The sequence below is a fragment of the Euleptes europaea genome, chromosome 9, assembly GCF_029931775.1.
Source record: "Euleptes europaea isolate rEulEur1 chromosome 9, rEulEur1.hap1, whole genome shotgun sequence".
Classification (NCBI taxonomy): Eukaryota; Metazoa; Chordata; class Lepidosauria; order Squamata; family Sphaerodactylidae; genus Euleptes; species Euleptes europaea.
Genome location: NC_079320.1, coordinates 67,127,852 through 67,155,657, shown reverse-complemented (window position 1 = coordinate 67,155,657; position 27,806 = coordinate 67,127,852). Strand labels below are relative to the sequence as shown.

General features: G+C 42.6%; 2 protein-coding genes across 10 annotated transcripts in view; one reads left to right on the top strand and one right to left on the bottom strand.

Moving 5' to 3' along the window:
• FIP1L1 (factor interacting with PAPOLA and CPSF1) overlaps positions 1-20,289 on the top strand; it is a 48,911-nt gene extending 28,622 nt beyond the window's left edge. For 4 of the 8 annotated variants that reach the window (XM_056855561.1, XM_056855559.1, XM_056855556.1 and 1 more), the window contains 6 exons: positions 1,344-1,370; positions 1,813-1,867; positions 5,741-5,796; positions 11,942-12,155; positions 18,110-18,247; positions 19,963-20,289. In XM_056855561.1, the coding sequence (XP_056711539.1) occupies positions 1,344-1,370; positions 1,813-1,867; positions 5,741-5,796; positions 11,942-12,155; positions 18,110-18,247; positions 19,963-20,113 (641 nt within the window). In that variant the 3' untranslated portion in view covers positions 20,114-20,289. The remainder of the gene's footprint in view (positions 1-1,343; positions 1,371-1,812; positions 1,868-5,740; positions 5,797-11,941; positions 12,156-18,109; positions 18,248-19,962) is intronic. The other 4 variants (XM_056855562.1, XM_056855557.1, XM_056855555.1 and 1 more) reach the window with 2 other exon arrangements.
• Positions 20,290-21,324: 1,035 nt separating this feature from the next.
• LNX1 (ligand of numb-protein X 1) overlaps positions 21,325-27,806 on the bottom strand; it is an 85,478-nt gene continuing 78,996 nt past the window's right edge. For both annotated transcript variants that reach the window (XM_056855552.1, XM_056855553.1), the window contains exons 9-10: positions 23,390-23,548; positions 21,325-21,602 (exon numbers count right to left, since the gene is read on the bottom strand). In XM_056855552.1, coding sequence (XP_056711530.1) covers positions 21,467-21,602; positions 23,390-23,548 — 295 coding nt within the window. In that variant the 3' untranslated portion in view covers positions 21,325-21,466. The remainder of the gene's footprint in view (positions 21,603-23,389; positions 23,549-27,806) is intronic.

Here is a 27,806-nt window from a genome sequence, read left to right as displayed (position 1 = left end):
GGTTGAAACATTTGATTGTGCATGCATATCAATTTACATGTTTCAGGTAAAGCTGTTTTTACAAAAACAATTGTTTCACATGTGTCCCACAAAAAGTTTACTTTTTTTGTAATGGCAGTGGTTTGGATGCTCAGAAGACTTCCCGGAAGGAGCTGACAGAGTGTATCTTTCCCTGCCTTCCCCTTCTCCAATTAACCTACTGTTTGTCACCAGAACGACACTCAGAGAATTGGGAGAGCCAGCTTGTACCAACAAGGGGCAGTGACAATTTCTTCACTCCCCCTCCTCCACTGATAGAAGCCACAAGTGGAAGGAGAAAGGGGTGACTTTTATCTGATTTTCCCCCTCACCACTGCAGCACTCCATCACGTGTTTTGCATGTGAGGCTCTCCAGGTCCTCAGGGAAGAGTTTTAGGACAAACAGCTGATTGCCAAGGGAAGGCAGGCAAAGATTTGCTCCACCAACTCCTTCTGCTGGGTGCTCACAGATACTGATCTTCCCTCCTCCCCTGATGGAGTCATGGGAGCCTGGTGAACAATGTACAAGTGGATAGCAAGGGGTGCTTTGAGGAACAGGAACTCAGGCAACGCCACCTTCCTCACTCTTCTGCCAGCTGAGCTTCTGCTGATTCAGAAGTCTCCATTGGTATAAGAGAGGCCTTGGGGCAGTGTTCCTTGATCTCTCCCCCCCCCTTTAGCTGCCTTATGCTGTGGCATGTTATCTTAGTGGCTCCTAAAACTTCAAGCATCAAGTTTTGGCAGATCTTGGAAGGATGCTGGTTCAAGGGGGGTATTGGAAAGATCAGCTACTGCAAGCTCCTTTTGTTCATGATTCATAGCCTCTAACTAATTATTTGTCTTATACTCTGGCTGATACATATCTGGAATACAATAAACCCTTATAAGAGACTTTATGTGCTTGTTAGGAAATTGGCTCCACATATTCCATATTGAACGTGGCTTCTCCATTTAAAAGGAGAGATCAGTTAATCAAGAGAAGCAAACGAGCTTGTCAGTGTGGAAATTGTTAGTTTCTTGAATGGTGTCTGTACTCTGGGGAGCCCTGTCGTGCCCTCCCATTGACTTACTGGAGTGCAGCATAGCTTGTCTGTTTTATAGGTACCTAAACCCTGCATTATAGTTAGGTGAAATCCTGCTAGTTGTGCAAGTTCTCTCTGCTTGCATCTGTATTCCAAAGCTGCTGGGGACTGATGGAATTAGTTTACTACCAACTCTTCTTGGCTGCTGTTAATGCGGTGATAGCCATAATGCCTGTTCTGAATACTAGTCAATTATTATAAATACATTGCTGAAATGACTGGGTCAATCTTCTTTGTTTTTAGGTATACCAATAACTGTGCCACCTCCAGGTACATTTGTTTGTTCTAAAAGTGTCTCAAAGTAGTATGAAACATAGTATGGTTTCCATTTTAGTACGTGGGGTTGTTTCTGCCACTTTGTCTCATTTAAAAAATATATGCACAATTGTCCTTGGTGAAACACATTGTTTTAGCTATCAGTATCAAAAGTGATTTGAGAATGTTATAGAATAACAGTGCAATCCTATGCAGAGTTACTCCAGTCTAAGCCTGTTGAAATGAATGGGCTTAGACTGGAGTAACTCTCCTTAGGATTTTACTGTAAGTATATTAAGTATGAAGTTGCTGGGGTGTACTATAAGAACTGTCTCATTTTGTGTGTGTCCTTCCTGTCACCCATTGCTGGATAGATTTACTTTAAAATACTCTAGATACTGCCTGCAGCGCTTGTTCTGGAATTAACTTCTTGTTTTTTTTCAATTAAATATTTCAGGCTTTCCTCCTCCACCTGGAGGACCACCGCCTTCCCTTATACCAACGATAGAAAGGTACATTTTATTTTTTTACGATAATCTAACATCACAAGAATTATGCTTATTTCTTGTATATGCCTACTGCTTTGACATGTAATGCCACCTAATGATTGGAACCTGAAACGCTTTTTGAAATTTCTGCATCTCCAGTTGCTTCGGCCTCTAAATAGGCTTTAGACTTCACGCTTGTGTATGTTCTCCTCCTCACATTTTCTGATTCCTTTTGTTTTTTTTATGATGCAGGGTCAAACGAGTTTGCAATGATACCCATTTTTGGCAAACCATGGATACTACAAACTATAGTTGCCTCAAACTGGAACTGGAAGCCCATTTCAAATTGTTCATTTATTTGGAAGATTTCTATGCTGCTTTCCCAGGGTACGTGCCCAAAGCAGCTTACCATATAAATTGTAATTGTCTAGACATGAATCTTGTTGCTTCCAGTTCTGGTTTGGAGGCAGCCTATAATTTTGTAACTTGCAATTTGCTTGTTGGATATTATGGCAAACTAGTCACTATGAACTACTGTGGGGCCCACATGGGTCAGTGTGCTGCAGTGAGGAGGGAGCAGGACCCAAAATGGCCACCACCTGCCCTCTTCTGTCAGCAGACAGAAAAGGCAGTTGCATCAATGGAAGAGGCAAAAAGAGTGATTTCACAAAAATCACAAAATCACACAAGGTTGAAAGAGACCACAAGGGCCATCCAGTCCAACACCCTGCCATGCGGGATCCCACAATCAAAGCACTCCCAACAGGTGGCCATCCAACCTCTGCTTAAAGACCTCCAAAGACGGGGACTCCACCCACCCCATCCCACCCTGAGGCAGCGCATTCCACCTTCGAACAGCCCTCACCGTCAGAAAGTTCTTCCTAATGTTTAGGTGGAATCGTTTTTCTCTTAGTTTAAATCCATTACTCCCCATCCTAATCTCTGAAGCAACAGAGAACAAGCTAGTTCCCTCATTAACACGGCATCCAAATATTTAAACATGGCTATCATGTCACCCCTTAACTTTCTCCAGACTAAACAAACCCAGCTTTTTAAGTCTCTCCTCATAGGGCATGGATTGCTCTCCTCTGGACACGCTCCGATTTCACCTCCTTGTCCCTCTCCATTGCAGTCCGCTGACTCACGTGGCGGTTATTCCTCCTTAATCCTACAGCTCCAGGAATCAACACCATCTGCTGATAAGATTGTTGGATTCAACCCAGTGTTTTGGATTTTGAACCCAGGTCTTAACACAATTTCCTTGCCTCCTCCCATTTCCCTTCTTTGTTTTCGGCATTTCTGCTGCCAGACTGGGTTTTTGCTGCCCCGACTAGTCACCCTTAGTATAGCTTCATGAGGGCAGGTCTCCTGCACCTCTGGACTTCCGCGTCTCCAAGACACTCTTCCCTAGCAGTGACCCATCTTGTTGAACGGAATTCTGCCGTTAACCCAAATGCATATTTTCGTTATCGTGTTGCTAAGCTTAAGCTGATCCTAAAATGTTAGCTGGCTTCTCTTCAAGAATAAAAGGAGCACTTGAGTAAATATGATAAATGAGATAAAGATAATTAATTCAAGCTAAGTGGGAAGTAATAAAATTTACCAAAGGTTGTAGAAATTAAATCAAACCATGTGTGCATACAACAGACTTTTCAGCCTCGGAATTTAACCTATTTCAGTATTTGACCTATTTCAGCAGGCATTTTATCATTTCTGCTAGAAGAAGCAGAATTTGAAAATGTGAAATTGGTTTTAGTAGGATATATAGAGAGATGATTTTAGTAGGATATATATAGAGATTCCTTTGAAATGTGGTGTTGGAGGAGAGTGTTACGGATACTGTGGACTGCCAAAAAAACAAATCAGTGGGTTATAGATCAAATCAAGCCTGAACTGACCCTAGAAGCTAAAATGACTAAACTGAAGCTATCGTATTTTGGTCACATCATGAGACGACAAGAGTCACTGGAAAAGACAGTCATGCTAGGAAAAGTTGAGGGCAGCAGGAAAAGAGGAAGACCCAACAAGAGATGGATGGACTCAATAAAGGAAGCCACAGCCCTCAATTTGCAAGATCTGAGCAAGGCTGTCGAAGATAGGACATTTTGGAGGACTTTCATTCATAGGGTTGCCATGAGTCGGAGGTGATTTGATGGCACTTAACACACACATACATAGAGAGAGATGGCAGCTGCATTTGAGGTCCACCTGTTCTTTGTATGTAGATACATATATGGGGAAGGGGGGAATAAATGAGAGAACTTTAAATGATCTAAGCTTTCATTCATGTACTTTCCCCCAATTTTTATTGAAATGTAATGGTACATAATCGGAACAATTATACAGAACAAATAGCACATCCTGTTTACAACTTACGGTAAAAACAAATGAAGGAGGAGAATGTACCTATAGTTATTCCTTATAGACCTTTTTTTAATGCAGCCAATTGTTTCCAATTTTTGTCATTTAAAATGTTGCTAGGATTTTGAATTGCTGTTAGTTTGACTGCTCATAATCCCACATCTTTAAGAACCGTTCTGATTTGCCAGGTAATGTCTTTTGTTTCTAATGTGCAAATGCCATCTTCACAGAGGTCAGAGCATATAGTGGTACCTCTCTGGAATCAGTAGTTATATGACATGACAATTTAAGAGATAAATTTCAGGTTCCAAATTTAAGGACAAATCCCCATAACTGGAAAATTAGCTTTTGTGCTGTTTTCCAATAACGTGAGCCCTGGGGCGTGACCACAACATATGAATGTTATCTGGTTTTGGAGAGGCACTAAACCAGCACTTATGCTTTTTCTTGTTGCCAAGTGCTTAACAGTGCCATCCTATGCAGAGTTACTCCAAAGCCAACTGAAATCAGTGAGCTTAGACTTGAGTAATTCTCCACAGGATTGCACTATAGATTGGAATCTGATTTCTCCACCAGTATTTGTCACCTCTGCACAAATGTACAGACATAGAACCTAGTGAAAGAGAGAGATTCCATGAAAGCTCGTGTTGGGAGAAATCATTTATGCCAAGATTTCTAAATGAGATCCACCTTCAGCGCAATCCTAAGGGGGGTTATTGCAGAGGGCCCGGGGACGGCACAGCCACGCTGCCTCCTCCTGAGCAGCTTGTTGCCCTGGCGCAGCAAGCCGAAAATGTATTTTCCCCCAAAACCCCATGAAACTGCTCCATTCAGTTCCACAGAGCTGTGCCTCCCTTTTTGCAGGCGCAAAACAGCTCAGGGAGCTGAGTAACCACTTTGGCACCGGTGCAAGCCTTTGTGCCGGAGAAATACTGCTGCGGCAGCCATGCCGGCGCCCATACATGCCGCTGCCGTGCAGCTCCCCAAGACTAGCATAAGCTGCCCTGCGCTGGTGTTAATGCCCATTTAGCCGGCACAAGTGGCACTAACACCGGCGCAGGGGTCACGCTGGCTCCAAACCGCTTTTGACCACCCCTTCAGGATTGCTCTGCCCATCTACTTTCTGTAGTAAATAAATTGTGAGGGCTGTGTGTATGTGTGTGGCCAGAATTTCTGTTCAATCAGTAATGGATTGTTTAAAGGCACTGGGAAGCAAAGGTAGTTCGCCAGGCACAATCCACCTGTGCTGTTCTGCATGCACAAGTAGTCCCAGCTGACTTAAGAGAAGCATTGACACTCACTTATGCAAGGAAGGCATGAGTGATGTTGCCCACCAGTAGTGAAAGTAGCATCTGCACAGCAAGAGCTTATGACTACTTCAGCATAAGTTCTTAAGCCACAGTGATAGTCAAAGAGGTCATCAAGCTCAAATCTCATACATGTTTTGGAAGTCAGGATTGTAGAACTGTAAGAGTTGGGTATTTAAAACAAAGAATCGACCAAGATGGTGACCTGACTTAGTTTCTCTTCCAACAGTGGACATTCCTCTGGCTATGATAGTCGCTCAACTCGTGCGTTTCCGTATGGTGGTGGTAAGTGTTTCAAAGCAAATTTTAAATGGGTTGGGGTGGTTAGATAGCAGTACTTTTCAGCTAAACCTCTGTTTTGCTCTTGTGGGTAAGCTAACTGCTAAATTCTCCTAGATTCGTATAACTTGTATTTTTTACGTAGAACCTTCCTCTTTTAAAGGATGCATTGGTACAAGCAAGCAAACTATCCAGTGTGAAAGTAGAATAACTTGATGAAAAAGTGCTACCGGCTTTGCGGTATAGAGCCTGGGCAAGGCACACTTCAGATTCCCCCCCCCCCAGAGCGATAAGAGCTACTAGTTACAAAATGGTAGCTTGAAAGATGAAGCTAGACACAAAATGATGGTTTGTACAAAAACAAATTACATCCAAGGTTTTATCTTGGTACACAAACAACACTACACAAAGCCCTGGTTTTTTTTTTAATTATTCTAAATGCTGGTGCCTATCGTTTCTCCCTTCCCAAACTAATTTGGTATGTTAAAAAAGGTAAAGGTCCCCTGTGCAAGCACCGGGTCATTCCTGACCCATGGGGTGACGTCACATCCCGACGTTTACTAGGCAGACTTTGTTTTACGGGGTGGTTTGCCAGTGCCTTCCCCAGTCATCTTCCCTTTACCCCCAGCAAGCTGGGTACTCATTTCACCGACCTCGGGAGGATGGAAAGGCTGAGTCAACCTTGAGCCGGCTACCTAAAACCGACTTCCGTAAGGATTGAACTCAGGTCATGAGCAGAGCTTGTACTGCAGCTAACCACCCTGCGCCACGGGGCTCCTAATTTGGTATATTGTGTGTGTGTGTGTAAAGTGCCCTCAAGTCGCAGCTGACTTATGGCAACCCCTTTTTGGGGTTTTTATGGCAAGAGACTAATAGAGGTGGTTTGCCTGTGCCTTCCTCTGCACAGCAACCCCGGTATTCCTTGGTGGTCTCCCATCCAAATACTAACCAGGGCTGACCCTGCTTAGCTTCTGAGATCTGACAAGATCAGGCTAGCCTGGGCCAGCCAGGTCAGGGCAATTTGGTATATTACTTGGTGTATAATTGCTTGTCCATGATAGAAACTGTGTGCACTCCATTGTACATTGGGACTTGCTTCTGAGCAGGCTCGCACAGGGTTGTCTTGTTAGTTGAAAAAATTGGTATCCTGCAGAAAGAACTACTCAGGTAGAAACTTTGCATTCGTTGCATTTGCAGTTTTTGAGCAGGTCATAGTAAAATTGCTGGTAGCCTGTCTCAGAAATGAAGCCAGGTATTCATATGTTAGATTGGGATGGTACTTGGACTTGATTTAATTTAAGTTTAAATCTTGGATGCTACGTTCAGCCAATTTATTCAATCCAAATTACCAAACCAGAGTTTAGCAACTGGGGAAGGGGAGTGTAAAATAACTGACTTATTGATATATTAATTATGACTTTAAAAAAAGCAAACAGAAAGTCTCTTGGTGTGAAGGAGAATGGCCATTGCAGGGCAGGGGAATGGAAAATGGTGCCGCTGGGAACAGGAGCAGGAAAAGCTGTCCTTTCCCTATGCATGGCAGCCAGCTCGGTTTTGCTGTGATCTTTCCCAAAACATCACAGCAAAGCAGGTTGGGACAGATCACGAGAAAAAGAGAGGAAGCCCCAAGCGATGCACAGAAACCCCAGAGGGCTGTAAGGAAGCCAGGCTAAATGATGCACGTGCGAGTGACATTAGTACAGTCAGATTCAGTAAGACTGTCTTGATATCAGCTGGTTGGATTCCACCTGATCAGTTTCAGGGCCAGTCGTAGAATTCCCAGCCCCAGTCATGGTGAATGGGAAGTGGCCGGGGTAATCTAATACAATAGCAGCCTGCCAGCTTGAACTGATTTCGTTTTAAAGTTCTGTTCACACTCTTTATCTTTAAAGAAGCTCCCGTCTTCCCCTCTTCTGTGTTCACACGCTATAGGGGGAAAACAATGAAAGCTGAATGGTTTAAGTTAGCTTCTCTTGTAACAGCTGAAGTTATAATTGGTAGCTTTCATAACCAAAGCATCCAGAGATGAGAAGTCTGCAAGGTCTCTCTTTGCCTTGCCCACTGATGTTTATTTCAAAGCTGGTTGTCTATGCTGCCATGTACTTAATTTCAGAATTACAGATTATTGTTTAGAGGGTTGGTTTTATTTGATCGACTGCTTGATGGTATGCCAATAAAGGTATTGAAATTGAAATATGGATTATTGCTCAGAGACTGCAAGTCTGAGCAATTCCCTGTGTAAAGTTGTTGTTGTTGTTTTGCCATCTGCCATTCTGCTTAAATAGCCATGGTTTAGTCTCTAGAACTAAGAAGAATGCAGGAACTTTGAGCAAATTTCCCCTATTCAAAGGGAGATGGGAGCTGTGAGCTATACCTAGGGACCTTCTATTAGCAGAGCAGGCTATGCAATCTGCTCAGGGCAAGAAAGCACTGTGCTTTCTCCTCTCCTGTCCTTTTACTCAAGCAGGAAGTGACTTTGTAAATTGTTTCCCCTTCTTTCTTTTAACATTCAACCTAACTACCATTTGGGCTTTAACCCCTTCGTGCATTTGTCATTGGAAAACGCTGTAGCCCAAGAACTGTGCAGATCCTGTGCAGGCTCCAGACAAGAAGGCAGCATAACAGGGAAGGAGGCAAGACCCCCCCCCCCCACACACACACACCCTGTCTTCTAGTTTGATACTCCTGTCTTTTAGCTACTGCAAAGGGAAAAGCTTGTATTGGGCAAACTATTCTCAGCCTGTCGTGTATTTGTCCCTTGGAGTTTAAGCTGTTTTCAAAATTGAAGGCCTTTGGCTTGAGCTGGGGTTTTAACGATAGTGCTCCTTTGGGACTGAAGCACAACTAAGTCACTCTCCCCCTCCCTCTTGTGCGAAGAATAACAATCCACTGGGGGTGTGATGATGGGGACCGAGGAGCCAGGCAGAAATTACATCAAAATGGGAGGAGCTTGTGGCTGTGAACGAGCAAACCCAAATTTTGCTTCAGGTAACAAAAAGCAGATGTGGTTCAAAATGACTCTGTTGATAGGAAACAGATGTCTTGATTAATGCATGTGTGCAGTCATTTTAACTGTCCTCTCAGTCTTGCATATTTCAGGGGGGTCTCACATTTGTTCTCAGACAACAAGTATTATGGTCAACCTTCCTTCCATTAAAAGCAGGCAGGAATGGCTTCCTCTGAAACCTGTGAGCTCTGTTCAGTGAGTCTGCTGGAGAGTTGTGTGTTTTTCTTTGCTGCCTTAGTGCAGTGTGCAGTATGGGAGAGGGTAGGCTTATATTATGTTATGCTGTCTTTTGGGAATAATGTTGATGTCCTGACTAGTACACGCCACCCCAGGAAAAGTTCCAAAAGCAGTCTCCTAAGGAAAACAGGACATCAACATTTATACACATTTAAAATCTGCATTTGTATCATCACTTTTTCGAGATTGATTTAAAACGTGCTCAGATGTGTCAGCATGCTTTTAGAAAGGCTTCTATGTCACCAGTTTTTGGTTATCCCCCCAGCACACACCCACACACATACAGCATAGTCCATGCTGTTCCTGAGAGTTCCAACTGCCAGGAACCGTGTTTTGAGGAGTGCCGTGGGGCTGCAACAAGAAGAGGGAGGAGGGAAAGGTCCATTCCTTTGAGAGGAGCTGTGCTTACTGGTTCATTGGCTCCAACTCAGTCATTTAATACTCAATCTCTTAGCGTCAGCAGCAGACATTTCCCAACTCAAAGACTGGGTCTATAAATCTGACACTTTGATGGATAGATAATTGATATTGAAATGGTGACTGCCCCCTGGTTTTAATTTTTTTTAAACCGACCACCTTAGATCTCCCTACTTAGTCAATATTTCAAATCCAAAACGTAGAGCAGCTTTTACGTCCCTATGCTTTCAGTCAATGCCAACGGCTGTATTGGCCGGGTGCTATTGTCGAATACCAAAAGATCAATGCTTTTGTATTTGCGGATCGCCTGCTCTGGAGGATTTACATTGTTATATACTTGACTGCCCTCTGTATGCGGAACCTAGGGCTAAATTCCTTGCCGGGTGGGTTTCTGGTTTAAATACTAGCTCTAGTGTTGAGAAATTAATATTTTTGTTAACAGATTCTGATGGGTTTGTTTCCTATAAGTCTTCCCTGCTTGCCTTTGCAGCAAGGAAAATAAGGTCCAACATAGCTGCATAGAGAGTCAATCCTGTGAGCTGATTTTAAATGGTTGATAGCTCTTACTGGTTTGCCGGGATTTCGTTGCAATGTTTAGCTAACATAGTTTTGCATTTTACTAATTTAGAATGTTTTCCTTTTTTATTATGTATATTTATAACTATTTGAGGTAATTGTTGACATGTTTGTAATGGCCTATGACTACATGCAAATAAAACTCATTCACTCCGTCATTTTGACAGTTCATTCATCGAAAATTTGGCAGTTAAATTTCCCAAAGCATTATTTAAGATTTATTCCCTTAGCTGTTGTGGCTGTTGTAACTTTATCATTACCTTGAATTCAAAACACAGACAAATAGCCCAGGACAAAAAAGTCAAGGATTAGTGAATTTCTAATATTGCAACATGTTAGTCTTGATCCCTTTTATTTCATTGTGAATGATCTGTCGGAGAAAACATTGTGACAGTCATTTACACGTGCTTATTTGTTGGCACTGTTGGGATTGTTTTTCTAGCTCATCTTGCTATGAGCAAAACTACATAGTACAATATGTGCATTATAACGAAGCTACAATCTGTAGGGTGGGGGGTGGAAGCGTCCTTGAGGTTAAATAGCTGTACAGCTTGACTTCATGGGATCTCTTTGAAATGAAGCTTAGTTACTCACACCAGACTCTCCCCAGAAAAGCTTACTTTCGGCATATGCTAAAGGAATCTCTGAAACTTGTCAAATTTAATTGGTTTATATTGTCACAACTGAAGTGGACACTCATTCTACAGCAGTAGCAAATGGCATTATCTCAGTGTGCACTTATGGCAAGCTTGTCCAAAAATACACCCATCAGCAATCTATTACCTGCTACAGCAAGGAGACACTGTTTTAAATCTGGATAGAAGCAGGCTGTTACTAATTCTGTTATTCTGTTATAGCATAACAAGAGATGTTTTCGTATACTTCTCTAAGGGCTCTGAAAGATGCTCTGCTCTGGAATAGTTGGAATTCCTAAAGTTTCTGTGTGCACAAGGGGATGTTTTTTTTTTTAAATCAGTTTCCACCTCCCACCCCTGACTCCCCCCCCAAGCTACTCTGGGTGGGGAGTCCCTATCTCCCAGGACCAGTATATCAGGGGACATTTAGGGCTGCAGTGGGGATGGGGAAGTATTGCTTCCATGATAGGAAGTCTTTCCCTCCTTGGAAATGTTAGGTGGATCCAAGCCAAAAAGTCTAATGTAGCATGTGCCAAGTGTGCATGTGTGGGGAGGGGTTTCCCTTCCAGTGCAGCCCCTCATGCCTCTGTGCACATGTGTATGCGATGCTTTGGATCCTGGCCATAGCTAACCAATGATATACTGGAGTGCTGGAGGATGACTCTTCTTAAATAGAACTCTCTCAGAACGCTCTTTTAAACCAAAACCTTAAATTGACAAGGAATTGTTTACTGCTTCTGAAATCAGGAGCTCTTTTTTCTTGATGATAATGTCAAATTCTTATGTACCAGAGATTTCTCCCCCCCCCCCCAACTTGGTGGTGGTATTTTGGTTTAAAATGTATCATACCTATGAAAACTTCAGGGGTTCTGTTTCTGTGCCAATTTGAATTTCGCTTTCAGAATTACAGTAGTTAAATCACAAAATGGTATGATAATGCATCTTTATACCCCAAAATCAGCAAAGTGCCAACTGGGTGATTATTTATATGTTTTCCTAGCACTGATTACTATTCATAGTAGAAAAATAACAGATATTTGAGCTATGAAACATCATTGTCTACTTGACACTTGATAAAGTAGCATTCAAATGAAGTGGCTCCAGAGTCCTCAAATTTTCGTTCTAACTTCAGCTAAAGTAAGTTTACACAAATGAGATTTCATTGATTTCAAGGGCGATTTGTGTTGACACTTCTCAAGTATATACCAGCTCGCTTGCTCGCTCGCTCTCTCTTTTTTTTTTTTTTTTTGCTTTCTAATACTGGCATTTTTCTCTTTAGTCACCTTTCCGCACCTTGCAGGTTCTGCTCCGTCATGGACTAGTCTCATGGACACAAGCAAACAGTGGGATTATTACTCCCGAAGAGATAAAGAGAGAGAGCGGGAGAGAGATCGAGATAGAGAAAGGGACCGTGACCGTGACAGGGAGCGAGAGCGTACCAGGGAAAGGGAGCGCGAGCGCGACCACAGCCCCACTCCTAGCGTGTTCAACAGGTGGGTTGAATCTCATGCCGAAAGTCCGGTGCCAGTCCTGGAGACCCATGTAAGTTGTAACTAGGCGGCTGTATATTCTTAAAGAAGAAACCAGGGGGGGGGGAGGCTTTCCTTTTGTTTTGTTTTTGAATGTTTTTGTGTGTTGTTAAGAAACCATTACCAGCTATTCCAAATGCAAACCAGAAGTGAAAAAAAAAACCAGTATGTACAAAAGGTTCATCAGGCCATGGGTCCGAAGGTTACGGTTTTCATTGTTAATATAAGGGAGGATGTTTGTTCTCAGAGCACATTGCTTTTCAGAAAGTTCGTAGAAAGTGCTTGGTGGGTTCAGGTACTCCAGCCATTATTTTGTACTTGACATTCCTGCAGAAACTAAATCCAGTCTGAAGCGGTTGTGGTTCAACTGCTTAGTGGGTTTTTTTGGGGAAGAGTGGGTATCTAAGGAAGAATGGAGTTCTGCTGTCTTAAATAAAATGCACAATGGAGTTCTGCTCTCTTAAATAAAATGCACAATCTTGGATTCACGTTGTTAACGAATATACACAAGCGTATACTGGGCCTTCAGACTATAACTGGCTTACTGTATCAATCAAGCAATCAATCATCACCTTTATTGGCATAAAAAGGAATAATCTGGCTTACTGTATGTGTATCACCAAGCCATTATTATGATTTACTCTTGAACAGGACTAAAAAAGGTATAGGCAAGCCACAATTCCTAATAGAGTTTAGTCTCTGTTTCTTGTTGGTGTATCGCTCCTTAATGAAGAATGCCCTATAGCTTGTGTTTCATTGAGCATATGATGTTTGGCTATACACTAGCTATAGCTGTGAACAGATTCTTTGCACTCCTTCTTATAATAGCAGCCATTGCAGGATTGCATCTGTACTGCTCGTGAATTTGCTTTTGAAACTCAGTGGTTTCAAAAGCAGAGTGAAGTCCAGGAAGCAGCTGTGCGTGGCCAGCAGTGGCGTGGTTTCCAGCTGTGTGCACGTACAGCTGCTTGAAAGATTGTGATCAGTTCATTGTGATCCCATTCAGTATCTCATTGAACATGCAGTTGATGTTTTATTTTTTATTTTTTTGCAGACACCAAGAATATGATCTCTGCAAGAAAGAGTATATGTTAACAGTTCCATGCTCCAGTCTTTAAGATTTAGGGACACAGTGTACAAATCTTGTGTAATCATTTTGCGTAATAAGCTCAGACATCATTGAATAATATTCTAACCTATACATCACTTGATGCTGTTTTTAAATTATTCAGTCTCTGGTTGCAGAGTGTGGCATACTTAAATACATTAAATTTTTTAGTACATTGCTTTCATTTTTCCATGTACTTCAATGAGAGCAACACAAAGTCAGTATTACCATGGTAAACACAGATGGGAGAAAAATTTTAAAAAAACTTAACCCTTTTCTATTATGCCTGCAACCAACACAAGATTTGAATTTAAGTGTAAAGATGTAGGGATTTTTGTGTGTGTGCATAGGGTATGTTTTGTGGTGACGCAAACTTTGTATATGTTTTGTGTTACAAATTACAGGGTCAGTGTGTTAGACGTTAGATCAATTTAACATCTGTTTCTTAGGCAGCTTGATTGAAGGCCAGAAAAAAGTCTGGTCATTCATGGGTGCTTGAAATGAACTTTAATGTTTTCCAGACCTCGAGAAGTCTCTGTGTAGCTGCCAAACTTATCAGTAAGGGAGGGGGAATGGAGTTGTGTGTGTGTGTGTTATGTGACTAAATTATTCAACATCTGCAGTGAAGCTGGTGCCACATGGCTGTGTAAGAAACCAGGAGGCCCTTAGCCTAGCACAAGTTTGATCAGAAAAAGTGGGAGGCTCGAGAGCTGCAGATGGTTCAGATACGACACTGTTGAACAAATGCTGCTTCGAAATTTAATTATTTTTAACAGTTTTCCAGTGGCGGAGGAATATGTTTGCGATAAGCGGAGTACAAAAAAATTAGGCTGCATGAGGCCTCCTTTAGATATGCATGTAAGATACCGTTGTACAAAGAGACTGTTCCTCCTCCTCTTCAGACTTGTATAGAAGTTTAAAATTTACACCCAAAGGCATAGGGCATGAAGTGCGGCATCTGTTCTTCAAGCGGTTAACTTATGTTAGTGTCAGGTCTTAAGGGGCCTGGGGCTTCCCCCCCCTTCCATGGGGCCTTCTGAGACCCATAACATCCTGAAGACTCTGTAGATTTCCAATCAGATGTACTGTACTGATCCAAGCTGTCAAACTTAAGAACATAAGAAAAGCCATGCTGGATCAGACCAAGGCCCATCAAGTCCAGCAGTATGTTCACACAGTGGCCAACCAGGGGCCTCTAGGAAGCTCACAAACAAGATGACTGCAGCAGCATTATCCTGCCTGTGTTCCAAAGCACCTAATATAACAGGCATGCTCCTCTGATCCTGGAGAGAATAGGTATGCCTCATGACTAGTATCCCTTTTGACTAGTATCCATGAATAGCCCTCTCCTCCATGAACATGTCCAGTCCCCTCTTAAAGCCTTCCAAGTTGGCAGCCATCACCTCATCCTGGGGCAGGGAGTTCCACAATTCAACTTTGCATTATGTGAAGAAATACTTCCTTTTTTCTGTTTTGAATCTCTCACCCTCCAGCTTCAACAGATGACCCCGCATTCTAGAATTATGAGAGAGGGAGAAAAGGCTTCTCCCTCTCCACTCTCTCCGTACCACACATAATTTTATAGACCTCTATCATGTCTCCCCTTAGCCTCCTTCTTTCCAAGCTAAACGGCCCTAAGCGTTTTAACCGCTCCTTATAGGGCAGTGGTTCCCAACCTTTTTTTGACCAGGGACCACTAGGACTTTTTTGTTCGGTGCAGGGACCCCAAGGTTCAAAATAAAAATTCCGAGAATTTGAAAATAAACTTTAATCATAACTGTTAGTTAAACATTAAACTTAGAATAATATTTGAATATATATATTTATAATAGAGAACTTTTAATTGAAAATATTAATTTATTATGGGTTTATAACTTTGTTTCGCGGACCCTAATTTAGTTCTCGCGGACCCCTGGGGGTCCATGGACCCCCGGTTGGGAAGCAGTGTTATAGGGAAATCAGTTCTGTACACCCGCCCAGTAGTCCCAAGAAGGTTGATGGTTCAAACTAAAGTTGATGTTCAGTAGGTCCCAAGCAGAGTCCGGGTCCATAACTGGATCTTTCCTTCCTTCCTTCCTTTTTGTATGGTTTCTTCCACGGTTTCTTCCACATCAGCTGTTTCGAGGATTGTCCTGCACAGGCTCAATCTGTCAGGTCCTTAATAAAAGAAACTCCTTAAAACTTCTAGGCAGCTTTCTGCCAGGGCAGTAAGCTGGTACAGTTTTTGAAAATGGCTTCCTTCAGGAAAATTGAATATTGGGCTCATATTATCATAATTATGTTCGTAAACCAGCAAGCACGCCGCAAAAAAAAGCCCATAACAATATCCATCTGTTATTTTCGCTGTGGAAAATATTTAGGAGGTACATCGTAGTGCTTTCTTTTGGGGAGTTTCAGTTTTCCTAAGAGCCTTTCAGATCCTTGTCCAGTTCTTTACATTCTGTGCCCAAATCACAGAACATGGAGTGGAGATGGCCATGATCAAAGAACTGTGAAACCAGTTCTCTAAGCCTAAGCAAGCTTAACCCTTGTTTTTGTTTGTTTGTTTGTTTCCTTGAAGAGCAGCTGTTCATGCTGCTTGGCAAACTGCTTTGTAACTGAAAGGAGTTTCAGAGGCCGTTTGCAGTATGACATGGAAAGTCAGCTGGTGCAGAATAGTTTTTTAATATGAAACTGGGCTGGTGCGAAAGCCTGTAGCTGTTTAGATCCTGGGCCATGATCAGAAATTGAGATGTAGGATAAGGTGGACCTCCTAGTCTTCTGTTATGATTTATCTGTTGGTAAGTTCTGACCTGAGTCATCACTCCACAAGACAGACTGGTACAAAATGTAAGGCCTGAAGTGTCTGTTGGGTGTCTTGGTTTTCCCTTATTGATGGATGATCATACAGTGGGAACCAGAGTGGTACAATGGGTAGAATGTCAGACTTAGGATCTGGGAGACCTTTGTTCAAATCCCAACTCTACCATGGAAGTTTGCTGAATGGCCTTTGGCCAATCACGTACTCTTCCCCCTAACCTACCTCACGGTTGTTGTGAGGACAAAATCAGAGGTGAGGAGAACGATGTAAGCAGCTTTGGGTCCCCAATGGGGAAAGGCAGGGTATAAATGAAGTAAATAAATAAATAATCTCCAGAAGAAGCAGATCTCTTGTTTGCACACTCAGTTGTACCATTGCATTCACTATAATGAGCTGTCTAGAATTGCACAAATGAAGGGCAAACACAAAAGCGTGCTCTGCTTTGGACTGATACCAGAGCTTAACCTTCTCACACCTCCATGCCCCAAGCTCTCTCCACTGTGGTAGCAAAGTGTGGTGTGTGAGATGCAGTTCTCTTTCATCCTATCCCCTTCTTCCCATTGCTGGCTCTGGTACATTAAGAACCTTGGTGCAGGGATTGGAATTCCTACCACAACCAAAAAGAGGGAAAAAACAGCCATGGGTAGATTGTATGGAACTTTCCTGTTAATGATGGGTACTCTCCTCCAGCAACAGGAGCCTTCTTCTGGTACATATCTCCTTGAAGAAGAAGAGTTGGTTTTATATGCCGACTTTCTCTACCACCTAAGGAAGAATCAAACTGGCTTACAATCACCATCCCCTTCCCACAACAGACACCCTGTGAGGTAGGGGGGCCTGAGAGAGTGTGACTAGCCCAAGGTCACCCAGCTGGCTACGGGCAGAGGAGTGGGGAAACAAATCCAGTTCACCAGATTAGCCTCCGCCGCTCACGTGGAGGAGTGTGGGAATCAAACCCGATTCTCCAGGTCAGAGTCCACCGCTCCAAACCTCCGCTGTTCACTACACCACACTGGCTCTCTTGCACTACTGAAAAACTCTGTTAGTGGGAACCTTCTGTTGGATCGAACTCCCATGCTACTGTCACAGTTGCAGGTCTGCAATCAACTGAGAATTAACAATACTGAAAGCAAAGTTAGGGCTTCTTTGTATGTTAGATTTGCACTTTCCCATGGGGAGATCATCTTTAATATGCAATTCGTATGGTTTGAAGGAAGTTATGTGTCTGCAGTGCATGCACACAATTTGAGCAGCTGCGGTGCCTATTCTGTCGTCCACCATGGGGGGGGGGAACACTAGATTCATCTTTAATGTGAAGCTGCTCCAGACATGTCTTTGAGAAAGTAAAATAATATATTTTACATTGAGTTATTTATTCATGACAACAACATTGAATAGTAATTGGAAGTAGAAATGGAGAACTGCTCTCTTTCCTATCATATGGGTACCCTTTGTTGCTCATATTTTGACAGATGGAAAACGTTACTGCACTATTGCGAAAAGGATCACTTTCTTCTGGCTTCTGCAATTTTTCAGTGGCATGTTAATGGCTCTGCAATGTATTTGGGGCTCAGACACATATTTTTTTCCTAAAGAGTTGACTGACTGACAGCCTAGTCTATTGTTCAGCAGTATAGTCCTTCAAAGCATCACTATTTAATCACTTGTCATATAGCCCTATTTCACTAATTCTGGTCCTGATTTTAAGCCTTCCATCCTAAGATTTTACCCATTGTTAGGACTTTCTCAGTCTTTATACGGTATTCTTATGTTAAAGATTCCCAGTACTTTTTTCTTCTTTGTAATATTGGATATGCCATTAAAGGTTTATTGATTGATTGATTGGATTCCCAGTACTTTAAGATACCAGATTGTGTTGTATGTAGAGAGCGCCTAAAGATCTCCCAGAGCAGTAAGCGTTGTGTTTTAATTTGCGTATGGGAGGAATTCAGGGTTGATTCTGTTTCAGCATTTCTTTGCTTACTGGATGATTATGATCTTTTTTGGCAGTGATGAGGAGCGGTATAGGTACAGAGAATATGCAGATAGAGGCTATGAGCGGCATAGAACAAGCAGAGAGAAGGAGGAACGACACCGAGAAAGGAGACATCGAGAAAAGGAAGAGACGAGACACAAGTCATCTCGAAGGTTGGCTGTTTCAGTACTTTTATGGGGTAGAAGGACAACGGAAGGATCAAAGGAAGATCCTGGCTGCTGCTTTTCAGTTGTTGGCATGTTAAAGTAGAGCCAACAGCAGATAATGTTCTGTTCCAGTGTTAGCCATTGTTTCAGACAAGCAATATATGAAATGGGCTCAAATTTGTTTTCAAGAGCTTGGTAATTAGACGCGTAAGGCTTTCCTCCTGCAGTAATGCATAGGAGCCGCCGAAATTAGATCTCATCGTTATTGTAGTTTGTATTCTGAGATGTTATATGTGCTAGATTTCTATACAGTTGAAGGTAGCCCCCATCATTAAGTGGTGTTTTCGTCAAACTTGACAGATTGGAGAAATTGGTGTGCGTTTGTATTTTCATGGCTGTGCTTCCTTCGATCTAATTGAAGCCAATTGAGTAGGGAGAACTGAGGAGAGAATTATTTGATATTGCATTGTGAAAAAGACAAAAAACTAACAACCAGTAGAATTTACATTGTTAGAGGTTGCTCTCGACCCCTGTAGAGCAAACAGGAAGACCTCATTGTTTAAAAAAGTTTCTCATTTTTTAAAAAAAAGCCTGCAGTTTTTAAAGCAGGGGTGGGGAACGTCAGGCCCGGGGGCCATATAAGGCCCGCGAATTCATTTGGTCTGGCCCTTCGTGGGTCCTGGCAGATCTCTAGCTCAAAAGGAACTAAGACTGGCAATCCGCCCCCTCCTGCGGACAGGAATAGCCTCTATTCAAGGCGGATGTGAGTTTGTTTTGCCGAGAAAATGAACCTTTTCTCCCCCTTGCAGAAGAGTTGTTAGCTATGGAGCTGCTAGGACCACCCAAGAAACTGTTAACCCTTTGCCACCCGGGCTGTGGAGAAACTACATGGCAGACACTCGGAGCCATCTCCGGTCGTGCCTCTTGGCTAAATGTTTGACCAAATATAGCAGGCTAATTTTTAAGTTGATAATTTCGTATGGCCCACGAATGATGTTATAAATATCCAAATGGTCCTTGGCAGAAAAAAGGTTCCCCACCCCTATTTTAAAGGCATTGTTATACAACTTTTAAAGGCTACCTATATCAACCCTGAGTTGGACAACCCCAGGCTAGCCTGATCTCATCATATTTCAGAAGCTAAGCAGGGTTGTCCCTCGTTAGAATTTGGATGGGAGACCACCGGGGACTACCAGGGTTGTGATGTGGAGGCAGGCAGTGGCAAATCACCTCCAAATGTCTCTTGCCTTGGAAACCCTGGATCGCCATAAGTCTGCTGTGGTTTGACGACACATACCTATATCAAATAATGCTTCCAGAGCGGGATTAACAGTCCCCTTAGAAATCATACCTTTTGTTCATTGAAAAGAAGCCTAGCCTCATGATTGCAGAGAAAATTGATCATGTAGTAACGAAGATATTCAGCACAATCCTTTGTTACAAGCCAAGCAAGCTGCCCACTCCTATAAACTAGGCACTGCAAAATGAAATAATGGTGGATTTTGCAGTGACCATTTTCTCTGGTTCCTTCTTAGTTTTTGTTTGGACGTGCTTAAGAGGGTTGTGTGGGCTGTTATCATATGTTACTAAGTCATTAGCTTTAGGACATCAGGAGTTTGGAGATTGGCTTCCACTCAAGGTGGTACTACTGAATTTGAGAGACTTCGGACAGATATGATGCCATTATATAAAAGAGTCTTTCTCTGTTGCTTTTGTCCTAGTAACAGCAGGCGCCGCCACGACAGTGAAGAAGGAGACAGTCACAGGAGACACAAACACAAAAAGTCCAAAAAGAGCAAAGAAGGAAAAGAAACTGGTGGTGGCGAACCTGCCCCAGAACAGGAGAACTCTGAAGCTGCCCCTACAGAATAGGCATGTGTGACTTTTGTCTACCTGCTTCTATTAGTGCCAGAAATAGATTGCTCTAAATCTAATTATTTTTCTGGGTCTTAACAAAAAAAATTGCTCTTAATCTTGTTCTGTTAGTATAACGCATAAGTTTAATTTGAATTTTTGAAAATAAAAAGAGTGAATTTTTCATGTTTAAAGCACATTGTTTTTGTCTTAACCTGCACTACTAGAAAGAACACAGAAGGTACAGTGAGATTGTGCTTGGCTAGTGAGAATTCAGTCCCCCTTTTTTGCACATTTATTAAGTTTTTCCAAATAGAAAGGAACAAGCTATTTCACTGATTCCGGGGCCATTCCGTGTCATCCACACACGTCATATCTCGGAAGAATGAATCAAAACTGACATTAATTTTAGAAGCTTGGCCGATCATATAGTCATAACTGACATTAATTTGAGACACTTGGTCGATCATATAGATCTGTGGTATAAAAAAGAAATAACATATAACTTCTCTTTCCTAAGTAACTTCCTCCTTTTCCCCTGCATCCCCAGTTGAAAGCCATACATCTTTACTGTGCTGTAGCGGCATCTATTTGTGATGCTTCTGCTCTTGGAAAGATGTCCAGCCCATGTCATTCAGCTGCTCAAATCTCCCTTAATTGTTAAGTTAAGTTAAGTTAAACCAGAATGCGACTTAGAGTAGGCAGAACACAGAAATACAAAAGTTGTGTGCCATGAATCAAAAGCACTGAGGAGAAAAGTGTATTTTGTGCTTTTTTTAATGAAAATAACCTGGCTTTACAAGTAACAATTACAATTATCTTAACAGTAGAAATGAAATTTTCATTCACAGTTATTACACACTAGGAAACAAAGTGTTTCGAAAAAGATCTGCTTCATACTGACCACAAAAAGGGACTTCATGTAATCATCAAATGGCTATCTGTGTCTTGAAGACATGCTTGTCAACTTAATTGTTAGAAAAGTATTTCAACAGTTACTTAAGAGCTCTTGGAAACACTTGCAAACATGGTGTTCAAATTTATTTTCTCTTTTAAAAACTGTAGGTGGAACATATTACTACTGCTGCTTGGATTAGATATAAAAATACAAACTTATGAGACAGAGAGCAGCAAGAATGTGTACCCTGATTTATGATCTCAGTGGACTTCCGTATTTTAAAAGTGCTTGTTTCTCTAACATATCATGAAGGATTTTTTTCTTAAGACCGTTCTGTTTGTGTATGCACATTTACATTTCACAATTTTCTTTTACAAGTATACAGTTGACCAGAAAGTGGAGTAAACAAATGTCCATATTAAGTGCTTGATTTGTGTCAAAATGATTTGTTGCTCTCCAGCTGAAACGAATCTTTATAAAAAAGTGCCAGGCCAGGACACAATGGTGAGCGTAATTTTCCCCTTCAACTCCTTTAGCATCCTTGCCAAACTAGCATGCACCATTCCAGAAATATTTCTGCCATTAACAGCAAGGAGGATGTCACCACACCTGGAAAATTTAAAATGGGAAGGGGGAGAAGAAATAATTATAGGCAATGTTGAGCAACCCAAAGATAGGAAATTTCCTGGGTGTGTGGGACGACAGCTTCTCTCTGCTAGTCTTGAATTTTGGAACGTCCCTAGTCTTGTTTTGTCTGAAAGGGTGGTAGGTTAGATAACCCACAGGATGGTTGGTGAGCAATGTTGAAATAAGAATCAAGGAGTCAAGTGAAGTGCAAATAATACTTCATTGAAACCCAGTTGGAGAGGAATGAAGCTTCCTTCACCTTTCTTTTCCAAGTCGGATGTTTCTAGAACGAAATGAGAAGACTAAGAACTTTGTGAACGTTGTCTATGATGGCTTTTAAGGTCCATCAGGCCTGCATCTGATGTAATGTAAAAAATATATGTGTCATGTACTTTTCCTACTGTCATACTAGTATCATTTTGTAAATAAGTCTTACAGCTCTTGACATTTTTTTTGCAGATCACTAGCCATAAAGTAAATCTGCTCTAGCCAAAACTACTATTTTAACAAAAGGGTATCAAACTTTTTATTTGGGAAACTTATCTGTAGAATTTAATATTGTCAGAAACCATCTCTACCTGCTTGGACCCTGAAGGGAAGCCCATTTGTTCCCCAATGCTGCACTTACTCTTGGAATACCTTTGAATTTAAAGCATTTTATGGCTGTATGATGTGTCTGTCTGTAGCTCTATCTTCTGATAGGTTTTACTGCACTGTGATAAAAATGAATCTAGCCTGATGTATTTGATTCCTTCCAGGTTTCAACTTTTATCAGAAGGCAAGCCATGTTAAATGGGTACATTGGTCCCATCACTGACTCAAATACTGTCACACATGGTGGCATGCTACCACATACAAGGGGAAACCACTGGGTTGGATCCCATCAGCTTTTTCACTGGTAGAAAGGGGAGGAAGGGAGGTCCTCTATGTCCCCCCCAAAAAAACCCTATGCTTGGGATGGGCTGTAGCAAGGAGGGGAATTAGGTGAGATTAATTGAAAAAGCTGGCTTGGTCCCACTCAGTATGATTAGCACTCATGACCAGTGTTCACATGAACGCATGAAGCTGCCTTATACTGAATCAGACCCTTGGTCCATCAGAGTCAGTATTGTCTACTCAGACCAGCAGTGGCTTTCCAGGGCAGTCTGGCTGCATTCAGATGTCAAGTTCACATTACTGGTTTGAAAGAAACCAGTTGCTTGTAACATTTGAATTGGAATGCTTTAACAAACTGCAGTTTGTTCTTGTCTAAAAACCAGGGTTCTAAACTAATTGTCAAAGAGCCCCAATTTAGATATCACAATAAACTGCAGTTTTCGACGCTAGATGTTTGGAGCAGCGTGGAGGAAGGGCTGTTGTGTAGGTGACCGAACCTGTAGCTTCTCTTGCTCTGCTAACTATTCTGATCTGCTGCTTGGGTGTCGGATACGTAACACTTTAGTGCAGCCCTGAGTTTTGGGTTCCCACCCACCTTCCAAAATGCGCTGTGTCGTCAGGTAAGATATTCCATCTTCTAATGGTATATTCTGCTTATGGCATCTACCTACCAGACAGTGAACAGATCATATGGACACAGCGTAACATCTGTATGTGTTTTATGAGACATGTTCTCTCGAAGGCAAAACATACAAGCCCAGCAGTGGCTTTCATGTCCAGCAGCGGCTGGAGACTACACATCAATTTGGGGTGTGGAACAGTCCTTAGCTATTGGGAATTGTTGAGATATTTGGATGGAAAGGTCTAACCAGTAATCAATATGATTTCATTACCTAATTCTTCCATCATGATAGGCTGGAGTCCCTCCAACAATGGATTTGATAAAGAATGGCTTGTTTCCACTGTTTTCTTCATAACCACCCACGATGCTGAAGCCAAGGCTTCCCGCTGTATTTCTTCGTAATACAATTTCTTTGCAGCTGTACAAATACCTAAGGGGAAAACAGTCATTCTGATCAGTGGTGCTAGGAGTTATTTAAACTATTGTTTCTTACCTGTCAAACTTTTTTTGGAGGAAGCCCCCCCACCTAATTAACCATATACATCTAACAGATTCTGAGTAATGGACTTGATTTTGAACATAAACTTCACACTTTGTAGCTGTGCCAAGTAGTACAAAGTGAGGGTGCCTTTTTGTCCCACTGGCTGGAAGTCTCCCCCATTTTAATAACTGCTGCAACCCTAATCTTGATGGACTAAAACCAGTGTGTCTCATTTTAACCAAGTCAGCAAAGAAATGCTAAAAACTTATGAGAGGTTGATGAGCGTGTAAGTCAGGCTTATCATTGACCTGTTGCCAAGCTAGATGTGACATGGGAGATCAAGAGTTCCTGCTTCTAAGAGCAACACATCTACTAGAAGTTTTCTCCTCCCCTTTCAGAGAAAACCTATATGTGTATACTTTCAGCCAAATGAGAAAAACTGTCCCAAAGAGGAGGGGGGCCATTCTCCAGGGCCTCTGACACAGCGTGGGAAGGAGGGATACAAGGATGACTCAAGGTAAGTATCCTGGCTCTGGAGGAGGAGCAGACAGGCTGGAAGAGGGAAAGAGCTTCCTCCAGATGCCTGTGTAACTATTTGTTTTGTTCCTTCAGCCGATGACTGGGAGCCTCCACCCCCCTCCGTGAAGACCTACATCCTTTCAAATGCTTATAATGGGTCTGAAAACCCTGGACTCCATAAAGTAGGGGGGGGAAGCTTTGTCAATTTGTCCTAGCTCCTTTAGTTGCCTGCACTAGACACTTGAGTCTGTAATTCGTTTATTGTCTACATAAGAGGTTTTTATAAATACCGTATATACTCGCGTATAAGCCGAGTTTTTCAGCCCAAAAAAAGGGCTGAAAAAGACGGCCTCGGCTTATACGCAGGTCAATACGCTACAGGGAGGGGGGAACTTACCGCCGCCACCTTTTCCAGGTCGGGAGCGGCCTCCAGAGGCCCCCTGCAGCCGCGGGGAGGCTGCTCCGCCGCCCCCGTCGCCTTTTCCCGGCCGAGAGCGGCCTCCAGAGGCCCCCTGCAGCCACAGGGAGGCCGCTCCGCCGGGCCCGCACCACTTCCCGCCGCCAGGAGCGGCCTGGGGGGGCCTCCTGCAGCTGCAAGAAGGCCGCCCCCGCCGGATCCGCCGCTTCCTCCGCCAGGAGCCCAGAAGGTAAGTCTGCAGGGTGGGGAGGTGTTATAAGCCGACCCTCGGCTTATACGCGGGTGCCTAATTTCCCCCCATTTTTGGGGAGAAATTAGGCACCTCGGCTTATACGCGGGTATATACGGTAGATTATTTATTTATTCAGCTTTACAGCCCACCCTCATTCCCAGTCAAGCCGGGCTCAGGGCGGGTAACATCCTCTAAAATCACATAAAACGATAAAAACACCAAGAATTAAAACATAGCATCATGATAACTATAAAACGATCCAAGTATAACATTGGCAGTGGCCGAGTATCTCCCCACCATATTTTCCTTAAAGAAACGGGAAAAAACCACTTCCCCATTAATTGCTCAAGACCTGTGGGTCATGGGAGCTTGGAAGGAAAGGAAAGGTAAATCATAACTATAAAATAAGATGGCATTCAAACAAACCAGTAGCCACCGGATTTCAGCAGATTAAACCCACACAGATAATGAGAGGGGGGGGAAGAGATGGGGAGGGCCAGCAAGCGATGGACAACAGTCACGCAGGCATTTAACAAAACATTAATTAAGCCAATTGGCATTTTTAAGTCTGGTAGATCTCCCCCCCCCCAAAAAAAAAAGATTAGAATATTTTTTGGCTTATCGGCCATTCTTTATTCATGCCCTCAGAACTCCCAAACGAACTAGGCAGCCTTAAATTACCACAAAGTTTTTAATTTCAACAAATACATGTTCAATGTAGTAGAGTAATGTGGTTGCCTCATTTTTTTTTGGCATCTGTAAGTACAACGCCAGTATCACCTATGCAACAAGTCTCCCTCTGGGTGGGTAAGGGAAGGCGAATGTTATTGACTGGGACTACTGGGCAGGCTGACTGCCACTTGAATATTAGCTGAAACTGAAGTATCTTCCTGAATTAGAGGTTGGATGGAAAGGCAGGCAACTTGGAATATTTTTAGGATTTAGGGGCATTTTGCCCCAGGAGAAGAAGAAGAGTTGGTTTTTATATGCCAACTTTCTCTACCACTTAAGGTAGAATCAAGCCAACTTACAATCACCTTCCCTTCCCCTCCCCACAACAGACACCCTGTGAGGTAGGTGGGGCTGAGAGAGCTCTAAGAGAACTGGCTTCATGTGTAATGGTGGGAAACTAACCCGGTTCACCAGATTGGAATCTGCCGTTCATGTCGAGGAGCAGGGAATCAAACCCGGTTCTCCAGATTAGACTCCGCTGCGCCAAACCACCGCTCTTAACCACTACACCATGCTGGGTAACTTTTGTCTTTAGTAAAAGCACTTTTACAAATACATTCAAACAACACCGACAGATTTTCCAAAAGGTGCCAGAATGAATTTATTTGCCATTCCAATTTTGGAATGTGGTTTGTTTTGTATCTTCTACATACTATCCTTTTAAAAATAGCCCCCAGATGGAAAATACGTTTTTATTGCCATTCATACAGAATTATGATTCCTATTTGAAGAAGGGTTCAGTGCAACTTGGAAGCTGGCACCCCTACGCTAGCAGCACAGCTGGCCCAATAAAACCTTTATATTTGTATTTTAGGCCAATGCAGCAGCTCCTTAACAACTTTATTGTCCTTCAGCATGGGCAGCACTGAGTGATAGCTTCACGCAGGAAAGGGAACAAAATTGGAAGGAGAGGTTTTAAAATAATCCTTTAAAAATAGAAGCAGTTTTTGTTTTTAAAGGAATAGGTTTTTCCTTTGTTCTTCAGCAGGATTTTTATAGCCCTGCAAAACGTGTCCCTTGGGATCTACAAATATTCACCTGCTGGCAAGATTTGGGGTACAGTGTTTGCACAACAGCTAGCTGGTTGCTAATGTGAAAAGCAGGTGACTCTTGGTCCTTCTACAGGAGGCTGGCTATATTGCTTTGCCATCTGCGTGGGACTTAGCACAATGAATTCCATTTTTCATAAAGATGTAAACTTGCAGGATTTAACGGTGCTTACCAAGGTCATGACCAAATGTTGCCAGGATTAAACCATTATTAATAGCTATCTGTTAGCTCACAGGTACAGTCAAGTATACTATATTTGTACAGTTGTCTTTTCCCTTAAACAAGGGAAGGGGGCTCTTCCTACTACTAATGAGCATAACCATGTATACAGAATACATTTAAAATACTTTCCAAAGCAAGGTGACATTCAGCTTAAAGATGTTGCGGGTCAAAACCCCTATTCTGCCCTGCAGTAAGATATCTAGAACAGGGGTGTCAAACAAGACCCGCGGGCCAGATCCAGCCCGCGAGCCAGCCAAGGTAGCCACTTCCCCCCCTGTACTCTCGATCTGGGCTGGTGAGGCATGGCCCAGCCCAACCAAGTGACATTTATGTCATATCCAGCCATCATAACAATTGAGTTTGACACCCCTGATCTAGAACAACGCAGTCTCCTCAATCTAGGATGTTTCCTCAATTTGGGTGACTGATAGGCCTACCCTTCTTGTTTTACAGCTATACTCAGTTTTGGCCCGAGTCTGGGTTATTGCAGTGTGACACACAAACTGTACCCATTAAAGTTGGTTTGAGCTTCCCCTAACACTCGGAGCACCCAGACAAAACGCAAGTGAGGCCATACGTATGCATATTCAATGATATTTGTATTCTGGTTACTGCATGTTTTATTTTCTTTATTGTATTATTTGATTCTCTAGTACACTGCCCTGCTCACTGGATAAGAAGGCAGGGCTCACACTTAAATGTTGGATCAAGATGTCCGAGAATTCAGCTGTGATAGTTTTACAATGCCTGGGCTTGCAAAAAAAGAACACAGCAAAGCAAAAATGACAACTCCCTCTGGTCAAAGTAATTACCGAAAAAAGGCCAGTTTGCAGTTTAACATCCATTTGATGCAGGTGGGTGGCTTAACCAAAGTTTTATTACAAAGGGAAGTAGGCCGAGACTTCCTAGTCAGCACTCCTTTTGTTGGTTCCTGCTAAAAGCCCAATAGTGACCTAGGTTAACCAACTGGAAGCAGAAGCCATAGCAAACAATGTGGGATGTTCTGGGGGAAGGGGGCAAAAATCCTCTCTTGT